General features: G+C 58.4%; 1 protein-coding gene and 1 pseudogene across 1 annotated transcript; one reads left to right on the plus strand and one right to left on the minus strand.

The window, feature by feature from the left end:
• Window positions 1-4,408: 4,408 nt before the first annotated feature.
• LOC118002473 lies at window positions 4,409-5,058 on the minus strand (annotated as a pseudogene).
• Window positions 5,059-6,182: 1,124 nt separating this feature from the next.
• CKB (creatine kinase B) lies at window positions 6,183-9,480 on the plus strand. The gene is made up of 8 exons (XM_034992476.1): window positions 6,183-6,285; window positions 6,582-6,793; window positions 6,962-7,116; window positions 7,190-7,322; window positions 7,599-7,770; window positions 8,486-8,609; window positions 8,823-9,012; window positions 9,095-9,480. Exons 2-8 carry the CDS (start codon window positions 6,601-6,603, stop codon window positions 9,271-9,273), a joined length of 1,146 nt encoding a protein of 381 aa, XP_034848367.1. The 5' UTR covers window positions 6,183-6,285; window positions 6,582-6,600; the 3' UTR covers window positions 9,274-9,480.
• Window positions 9,481-10,089: the final 609 nt, after the last annotated feature.

The raw sequence follows: 10,089 nt of genomic DNA on the forward strand, positions 1-10,089 counted from the left end.
GAACCTCCCTGGGGGGTAAAAAGGTAAGGGGACTTAGGTGGCCTGCCATTCCCTGTGGGTTCATGTTCCTCTGGGGCCAGCACTCTGGCCACCAGCTGCCTGTGTGGCTCATCATAGCCTCGCTGCCTCTTGCTCTCAACATTGACACAAGCCAGCCCCATCTATGGCTTGCCAGCCTCTGTTCCAGGTGATCTGCTTCACTCCTTTGGTGATGCACCTGACTGAATCACCCCCTAATTGCTCCCCTGGGAGATTTCAACTTTCCACTTCTGGGGGTTCCTCTTCCCCAGCCTCTCAGCTGCAGTATGGAGCTGGGGTTGGGCGCCTACTAAGAGCCTAAATTAGGACTTGGTGACTCCGCAGTGGTTTCCTGTGGTCCCAACTTCCCACTTGCCTCTCTGTTCGTGCCTGGCTGGCCAGCTTCTTCAGTGCCTCCTCCTCCAGGCAGCCTACCCAGATTGCCCATCTGCTCCATCTGAGCCTGCCCCAGCCCTTAGTCTGCGTCCTCAAAGCACCAGCTTCCCCCAACCTCCAGCTGACTACTCAGGTTAGGTGGGCACCTTGCCTCGGGCAGAGTTTGTATATTGGGGCTCTCTTAAAAAGAACTGATTCTATATAAGCCCAGCTAAGTGTCATTGTATTAAACTCTCTCCACAATCCTATGGAGCAGGGGTAGGGGTGGGGGGATCACTTTACAGATGGGAAAACTCAGATTCAGAGAGGTTAGGTAGGGCGCCTGGGTGGCTCAGTTGATTAAGCGACTGCCTTCGGCTCAGGTCATGATCCTGGAGTCCCGGGATCAAGTCCCGCATCGGGCTCCCTGCTCGGTGGGGAGTCTGCTTCTCCCTCTGACCCTCCTCCCTCTCGTGCTCTCTGTCTCTCATTCTCTCTTGCAAATAAATAAAATCTTTAAAAAACAAAAACAAAAACAGGTTAGGTAGTTGCCTAAGGTCGCATAGCCAATGGGGCCAAAGTGGGACTGGGATTTAAAGCCAGTAAATCTGACTTCAGAGAACCAATGGTAGATTTGAATAAAGGTGAGAACAGGCAGGAAAAAGACCCTGGGGAAAAGGGTCAGAGTCACCCTGGGGGAAAGGGAGAAGCTGAAGATGCCCACTGGGGGAGTCTGCACCTGACAGGGATCAGGTGACCCGAGGTCCTCCCCTCTCTGACTAGTCCAGCCTCCTGCCTCATAGTGCTCTGTGACCCCAAAGCAGCTCCCACCCCTCTCCAACCAACTTCCCCTGTGGTTCTTCAGAACCCAGGGACAGGGCACCAGGAGGAAGAATTGCCCACCCTGACTGCCTTCTTTTTAAAAAGATTTTATTTTGGGGCGCCTGAATGGCTCAGTTGGTTAAGCGACTGCCTTCGGCTCAGGTCATGATCCTGGAGTCCTGGGATCGAGTCCCACATCGGGCTCCCTGCTCGGCGGGGAGCCTGCTGCTCCCTCTGACCCTCCCCCCTCTCATGTGCTCTCTCTCTCTCTCTCATTCTCTCTCTCTCAAATAAATAAATAAAATCTTTAAAAAAAAGATTTTATTTTTATTTATTTATTTTTTTAAGATTTTATTTATTTATTTGAGAGAGAGAGAATGAGAGAGAGCACATGAGACGGGGGAGGGTCAGAGGGAGAAGCAGACTCCCTGCTGAGCAGGGAGCCCGATGCGGGACTCGATCCCGGGACTCCAGGATCATGACCTGAGCTGAAGGCAGTCGCCCAACCAACTGAGCCACACAGGCGCCCCAAAAGATTTTATTTTTAAATAATCTCTACACACAACATGCAGCTCAAACTCATAACCCCAAGATCAAGAGTTGCATGCTCTATCCACTGAGCCAACCAGGCACCCCATACCCTGACTGCCTTCTGAGGACAGACTCTGGGAATGACCTCTGGTCCCCTGCTTGGCCGTCCCACCTGGCCTACCTCTGCAAGCCCAAAGCTGCAGCCCCACTGGGCAGGCTCAGTTCGATGGATGAAAAGCTGGGGACTCCATTGAAGCTCCCCTCCCCCTCCAGGGCCAGCTGGTTAATGTGCAACCAGGTGTGCTTTCTGAGGAACCTGGACCGTAAACTGGTTGGGTGATGTCACCCAGCTTCTTGCCCAGACGCTGCCAAACCGGCTCATTGGGCCCTGGGGGAAATGGAGGGTCCACAGGCAAGGGCTAGGTCACTGGGGCAATGTTATTCTAACTGTGGTGGAGGCTGGCACCATCCAGGCCTCCCCACCCCTTGCTCCTCTGCTCTGGGATCACCCAGGCTCCCAAGCAGTCCCTGCCTGGTAGGGGACCGCCCGGACATTTGGGTCTAAAGGCCTTGAAGATCTCCTCTCCTTCCCCCATCACAATGCTGTTGACCATCCATGCTGTCAATCTAGTCCAGCCTAGGCTTGGCCTGCCCCAGGGGTCCCCAAGATGGGCTCCAGGTTAAGTTCGCCCACAGCCAAGCACTCCCGGACCACTGAGGGTTTGCTGGACCTCTGACCTGTCTCTTCTGTCACCCACCTTCTGATCGTCCTTTGCTTCTCTGCAAAATGGATAAAACACCCATGTCAGAATGCTGAGGATTGCTGGAGCCTCCGGCAGGAGTTATCACCCAGGCCTGACCTTTAGCAAGGACCTCCCCTCTCCAGTGTGGGCTATGCTTGAGGAAGGAGAGGGCAGCAGGACCTACCCTCCTTCCACCCAGCAGGTCAGGCCCTTAGTGGCCTGAGGGTGGAGGGGGGTTCTTCTGGGAAGCTGCAGAGGCTGAAGACAAAGGGGAAGCCCTGAGTGCCCCTCTCCCCATGTCTGAAAGCCAAGTTGGCCTCCAGATTTCCAGAAACAGAAACTTGAGCCCATCAGGCTTTTGGAGGTGGGGAGGTGAAGAGGGCAACTGTGGATTATTTCTAAAATTGGAGGAAGGGGCTGCAGGGAGCACAGTGTGCAGAAATTCCAGGCTTAAGGGACACCTGCTATCTGGGCAGCCCAGGGCCATTTGCCTTTTTGCTTTGGTTTGTTTTATGTGCTTAAGAAAATGCCAACTGAGAACAAGTCAAAGCATGCTCAGGTGAGCGAGAGAAGAGGCAGGAGTCTCATGTGTGGTAAGCACAGGGACTGCCTATCGAGACTCCGCACCCTTTGATGTGCATGAAGGCAGAGGTGAAGGGACTTGCTCCTCCTTTGGGTCTTTGCTCCAGTGCCCATTCCCCAGAGGCACCAAAGACACTGGAATTCCTCGCGCTGCCTCTGCCCTGCCCCCACCCCAGCGGCACCCATCTTCTCCCAGATCCTGACAGTATTTCCTTCTGGTTCCCGTGGCTGCTTGCTCATGGCCAGCCTTCCAGCAGCAGCGTGATGTTCACCTTGCTGCCTGCAGTGCTCACTGTGCATTCCTGGAGGGATTCTGTGAAACATACACAGAGCTAAGGGCTTCTCCTTTCTTGCTTTATTCACAGAACAATGAATGCATGGTGGACATTGACACATAAGCTCCAATTCACTTCTTTTTTCTTCTCTTTTTTTTTTATTTAAGATTTTATTTACTGGGGCGCCTGAGTGGCTCAGTTGGTTAAGTGTCTGCCTTCAGCTCAGGTTATGATCTCAGAGTCCTGGGATCGAGTCCCACATTAGGCTTCCTGCTCAGTGGGGAGTCTGCTTCTCTCTCTCTCCCTCTGCCCCCCCTCCCCACCATTCGTTCTCTTTCTCTCTTAAATAAATAAATTAAAAAAAAATAAAGATTTAATTTATTTATTTAGAGAGACAGCGTGAGTGGGGGAAGGGCAGAGGGAGAGGGAGAGAGAATCTCAAGCAGACTCCATGCTGTGTGCACGGAGCCTGTCTCGTCTTGGTGCTTTATCACAAGACCCTCAGATCATGACCTGAGCTGAAATCAAGAGTCAGAGGCTTGGGTGCCTGGGTGGCTCAGTTGGTTAAGCGACTGCCTTCGGCTCAGGTCATGATCCTGGAGTCCCGGGATCGAGCCCCACATCGGGCTCCCGGCTCGGCGGGGAGCCTGCTTCTCCCTCTGACCCTATCCCCTCTCATGCTGTTTCTCTCTCTCTCTCAAATAAATAAATAAATAAAATCTTAAAAAAAAAATAAAGAGTCAGAGGCTTAACCGACTGAGCCACCCAGGCGCCCCTTTCTCTTCATCTGACTGCATGAAGGAATTAACACTACTCCAAGCTAAAAGCAGACCTCCATGGTTACATTAGGTAAGCGGTGAGGTTTTTAAACTTATGACAGGGAACAGAAGGGAAATTCTACTCATTGCAAGGAAATCCTCACTTAAGCTTCAGTGAATCAAAAGCACTTAAAACCCATGAAACTGGGCGCCTGGCTGGCTCCATCAGTGGAGCATGAGACTCTTGATCTCGGGGTTGTGAGTTTGAGTCCCACATTTCAGGCTGAGATTACTTAAAGAACGATTAACAACAACAACCACAACCATGCAAATTCAGCTAGTTCTCCTTAGTCAGTCCAGTCTCTATGAGGAACTGGCGTATGGTCGTGCACTGGTCACCCTGCAGCTGAATTACTTCTCCATATTCTGAATGCTCATTACATCACTATTGTAGGCAAGTTTCCTCTTAAACACCTTCATTAGTTTCTTTTTATTGTAATCATCAGTGACTTGGAAGTAGTAAGGGTTTTCCTGCCATTTCTCTGTTGAATTCTCATATGGATATGATCCTCAGTGCCAGCAGGGAGCAGATCATCACTCTTATTTGCATTAGCAAGGGGTTCAGAAGCGTGGAGGTTCTGGATAGCAGACATAGGATAGGATCCCCCTTTCCTTGGTGGAAATGGCCTGCCGAAGGCCCCGTGGGAGAAGGCAGGTGGATCTTCAAGAGGTGAGGGGGGTAAGGGGGAGGCTGCTGAGTCCTTGCTGGTGGCTCAGTGACTAGGGGTCTCACTCCTTTTTTAAAATAGCTGTGTAATACTTCACGCTGGGGACATGCCTCCCTACCTCGGGCCAATCCCCAAGTGATGGGCATCGAGTTCTATCCAGGTTCATTTGTATGTTTTTCCCACCACACATCTCTATCTGCAAAGAGAAATGAGACTGTCCTTTGTACAGGCTGGATTCCTAGAAGGTGGATTGCTGGGTCATGGAGTACAAGCATTTTTAATTTTAATAGATACTGCCAAATTACCTTCCAAAAAGGATGTAGCAGTTCGCAGTTTCAGGCAGTGTGTGAATGCCTGTTTCTCCACATTCCAACCCGTAGCCAACACTGGCTGGTGTCAATCTTTCACATTTTTGCCATCTGGGTGTACTGGGGGCAGTGGAAGGAAGGTATAGTCCTTGTTGTTTTAATTTGGATGATTCTGATTTTTAGTGAGGTGGGTTTTTTTTTGTTTTTTTGTTTTTTTTTTAAATCTCACACATGCTTATTGTTTGTTAGTGTTTCTTCCCATCTTTACTGAAAGTCTCTGGGGACTGCCTTTGGGGGTGGGGTGGTGAGATGAACCTGTCCCGGGTGGAAAGGGTATAAGGCTGGGGTCTGGAGACTCTGAGACTGTGCACTCCCCAGCGGTCTCCCAGGGCCACATTGTTCTCTCATCTACCAGGAAGGTCTGGGCCCTGGGGTCTCTGGCTCGGGTCCCCCAGAGTCGGGGGACTTGCCCAAGGTCAAAGCACCGCGGGTGCCGCCCCGCTGGACCGTAGCCAGTCTGCGCCTCCCGCGCGCCTTCGCTCTGCACCAAGATCGCTCGGGAGATGCCCGCGGGCACCTTGAGGAAGGTCAGCGGCTCCTGGCCAGCTCGGACCAGGCAGGGGTGGGGTTGGGGAGGGGTTAGTACCTGCTGCGGGAGCCCGGGACGTTCACGCCTGGACCCTCGTCGCGACCGCCGCGGGGACCGGCGGGACCAGGGAAGGCCAGAGCCCGGCTGCAGATGAGCCTGAGAGTCTTCAAGTGCCCAGCGGCTCTCCTGCCTCAGTTTCCCGCCCAGAAGCAGCGTGGGAGGGAACTTCGAGGACGTCCAAGGGCCTGAGGGTTCGGCTGCGGGGTCCTGGGCAGGCGCCGGGCGCGGTAGGCGGGCTGCGCGGGGTCCCGGCGAGGGGACAGCAGAGGTGGGCGGCCTTGGGGGGGGGGTTTGTCAGGGGCTGCGGGTGGCGGACAAAGCGGCGGCACCACCCCGCAGCGCGGGCCAATGGAATGAATGGGCTATAAATACTGGCCAATGGGCGGCCCGCGTCGCGCCCCTTAAGAGCCGCGGGAGCGCGGAGCCGCCGCTGTTTGCCTGCGCCGCGCCCGGAGCTGCCGACGGACCGAGTGCCCCTGCCCCGCCCGGCCACCCGGTGAGTGGGCCGGAGGGCCGGCAGCGGCCGCCTCGGCGCTGGGGCGGGGGCGCTGCGCACGAAGGGGCTTGTGGGCCGCAGAGTCACGCACGCCGGGGTCCGCCGCCTGGAGCGCGCGCCGGCTGGGCCCGGGGTCCTGGGCGGTGCGGGAGCGCCCCGCGCGCGCTGCGGACCCCGCTGACCTTGGCCGCGTCCCAGGGTGACCAGGAGCCGGGGCAGCGAGGCCCTGGGTGGCCTGCACGTCCCTGGGGGGCCCGGTGAGCCGGGCCTTCCCTGACCCCCGAATCTCCCCGCAGCCTGCCGCCCGCCGCCGCCATGCCCTTCTCCAACAGCCACAACACGGTGAAGCTGCGCTTCCCGGCCGAGGACGAGTTCCCCGACCTCAGCGGCCACAACAACCACATGGCCAAGGTGCTGACCCCCGAGCTGTACGCGGAGCTGCGCGCCAAGAGCACGCCAAGCGGCTTCACGCTGGACGACGTCATCCAGACCGGCGTCGACAACCCCGGTACGCGCACCCTGGTCCTGGGGTCTGGGTGCGGGTTCCCGGCGCCTCCCCCAGAACCCCGCTCAGGCCAGGGTTCCGGCGCCCCCTTCCCGGGCGGAGCCGCAGAGTCCTGAGGGGCTCGCTTAGGCCTGCCAGTGACGTCACTGCCCCCATTCCGCGTCCCCCCAGGCCACCCCTACATCATGACCGTGGGCTGCGTGGCAGGCGACGAGGAGTCGTATGACGTGTTCAAGGAGCTCTTTGACCCCATCATCGAGGACCGGCACGGCGGCTACAAGCCCAGCGACGAGCACAAGACCGACCTCAACCCAGACAACTTGCAGGTGCGGGGCGGCCCCGGGTGGCGGGGCGGGCTGGGGAGGGGTCTCTCGGCGCTCACCCCCGCTCCGCCCCCAGGGCGGCGACGATCTGGATTCCAACTACGTGCTGAGCTCGCGGGTGCGCACGGGTCGCAGCATCCGCGGCTTTTGCCTCCCCCCGCACTGCAGCCGTGGGGAGCGCCGCGCCATCGAGAAGCTCGCGGTGGAAGGTAGGGGTCAGGCCGGCCGGTTGCCCCTCCCTCGCCCCTCCTCCCGTCCCCGTCCGGCTTGTTGTTTATCCGTCACCCCGTCACCCGAGCCGCCGCTGCCATGCTCTTATCTGCGCGCCGTGTCCGGTTTCCCGGGGAGGGGACGGACGGAGGCCCAGCCCCGTGCCTACGGCGGCCTGGGGCCCAGCGAGGGCCGCTGTCCCGGCCCGCCGACAAAGCTGGGCGGGCGTGGGGGCAGGGGCTCCTGTGTATCCCGCTGAGCGTGCCCCTCTGCAGCTCTGTCGAGCCTGGACGGCGACCTGGCCGGCCGCTACTACGCTCTCAAGAGCATGACGGAGGCCGAGCAGCAGCAGCTCATCGACGACCACTTCCTCTTCGATAAGCCCGTGTCGCCCTTGCTGCTGGCCTCGGGCATGGCCCGTGACTGGCCGGACGCCCGCGGCATCTGGTGCGTGCCCCCCTCCCCTCCCCCCTCCCTTTGGCCCTCCCCCACGCCGCCGCCGCCGCGGAGGAAGAGGGAGGGGCCGCGTTCCGCGGAGAGGTTTGGTTCCTCCAGGGCCTCCTCGCAGGGGACCTTGACCGTGCAGGTACGTGAAAGGGCCTCAGCGGGTGGAGGCCCAGGCCTCCTGAGATCTTAGAAGTGGGCGACGGGTGTCGTTGGCTTCTCTCCTCCACCCTCCTCTTGGGAGCTGGAGCTCCTTGTTTTCTTTCTCGTCCCCTTCCCTGCGGGGGCTCTGCCAGGTGCTGCGTGACGCAGACACTTCGGAGTGGGGGTTGGGGGTGGGGGGAGGCTTACAGCCTCCTGCGTCCACTGTCTGCGTAGGGCGGCTTCAGCGCCCAGATACAGCGCTTCCCCCTGCCCCTTGCCTCCTAGGTGGGGCCCTCGCCCCCTCCCCCACACCTCAGCCACACAGCACATGACTGGCAGGATGGGGCACAGCTCGGGTCTTTTTGTACCCTGAGGTGTCCTGGCCTCCCTGCCTACCCCGAGTGTGGACGGGCTGGGGTCCTGGCCGCAGCTCCAGCTTCTGGGTACAGCTGGATTGAGCACCTCAGGGACCTGGAAAGTTCCTGGGGTTTGGGACCCCCCCCCCCAGACCTTTTTTCTGATGTGTCCTGAGACCATAGTTTGAGGAGGAGGCTTGACTGTGCCCCTCCCCCAGGCACAATGACAATAAGACCTTCCTGGTGTGGATCAACGAGGAAGACCACCTGCGGGTCATCTCCATGCAGAAAGGGGGCAACATGAAGGAGGTGTTCACTCGCTTCTGCAATGGCCTCACCCAGGTCAGGCCCGACCACCTCCAAGCTGGGCTGGCACAAGTGGGATTTGGTGCTGGGGGTGGGGGGAGGTGCAAGGCCAAGCTCCAGAGCTCAGGCAGGGATGTGGGTGTCCCCATTAGTCCCCCTGGGTCCAAGGGTCCCAGCCAGTCCCTTGGGGGTGGGGGTGGGGGGAGGCTCTCAGCCAGGCCTCACCTCTCCCACCTTTTCTACCTCCAGATTGAAACACTCTTCAAGTCTAAGAATTACGAATTCATGTGGAACCCTCACCTGGGTTACATCCTCACCTGCCCGTCCAATCTGGGCACAGGCCTGCGGGCTGGTGTGCACATCAAGCTGCCCCACCTGGGCAAGCATGAGAAGTTCCCGGAGGTGCTCAAGCGGCTGCGGCTTCAGAAACGAGGCACAGGTGAGTGGGGCAGGGGTTGTAGGCAGTCTTCTCTCTGGGGCAGCCCCCCACCCCAGTCCCGCTGACCTGGTTGTCTCCCCAGGTGGTGTGGACACAGCTGCTGTGGGTGGCGTCTTCGATGTCTCCAACGCAGACCGCCTGGGCTTCTCGGAGGTGGAGCTGGTACAGATGGTGGTGGATGGTGTGAAGCTGCTCATTGAGATGGAGCAGCGGCTGGAGCAAGGCCAGGCCATTGATGACCTGGTGCCTGCCCAGAAGTGAGGCCCCAGCCTGCACCTGCCACCACCACCAGCCCCGCTGCTTCCTAACTTATTGCCCGGGCAGTGCCCGCCATGCACCCCTGATGTTCGCCACTTGGCGGCTGAGCCCTTAGCCTCGCTGTAGAGACTTCTGTCGCCCTTGGTAGAGTTTATTTTTGTGATGGCTAAGATGTTGCTGATGCTGAAATAAACTAGGGTTTCGGCCTGCCACGAGTCTCCCGAGTAGTGTGTCCCCTTCCCTTGGCAGCTCTGGGTGCCCAGAAGCCAGGCTATGGAGGCCTCAAATCCTAGGTCAACCCTTTCTGTAAGAAGGAACAGTAGTCAGGAGGCAGTCACCCTGCTGTGCCCATCCAGTCCCATTCCATGAACTCCTCCCTTGCCATCCTGTCTACTTGGCTTCCTTGCAGGCCTGGGATGGGCTGGTGCGGAGGGACAGGGAGGAGCTCTAGGGTGGCAGAGCTCCACCCTGAGCATCTAGGGACATTTGGGCCTGGGGGGTGGAGCCTGGCACTCTGCTCAGCCCCATCCTGCAGTGTGGGGGAGGTGTGGATGCTGGGTTGGGGGGGGGGGAGGGAGGCGGTTGGAGGGTGGGCAGGAACCCAAAAAGAAAATGCCTCCCCATCCTGCCCGCCCCAGTCCAGTTTCTCCTCTGGTGAGGGTTTCTGCCACCCTCCTGCCCCTTCCAGCACCTACAGTCTCCTAAATCTCTCCCCTCAGCTTCCCTTCCTCCTAGCCTCGGGCAGACCAACTGGGCCTAGCCCTTCAGTTCCTCACAGAAAGCCCTGGGGCCCCTGTGGGGCCCCTGTGGAGCCATGGT

This window comes from Mirounga leonina, unplaced genomic scaffold (assembly GCF_011800145.1).
Source record: "Mirounga leonina isolate KUSES-001 unplaced genomic scaffold, KU_Mleo_1.0 Mir_82, whole genome shotgun sequence".
Lineage (NCBI taxonomy): Eukaryota > Metazoa > Chordata > Mammalia > Carnivora > Phocidae > Mirounga > Mirounga leonina.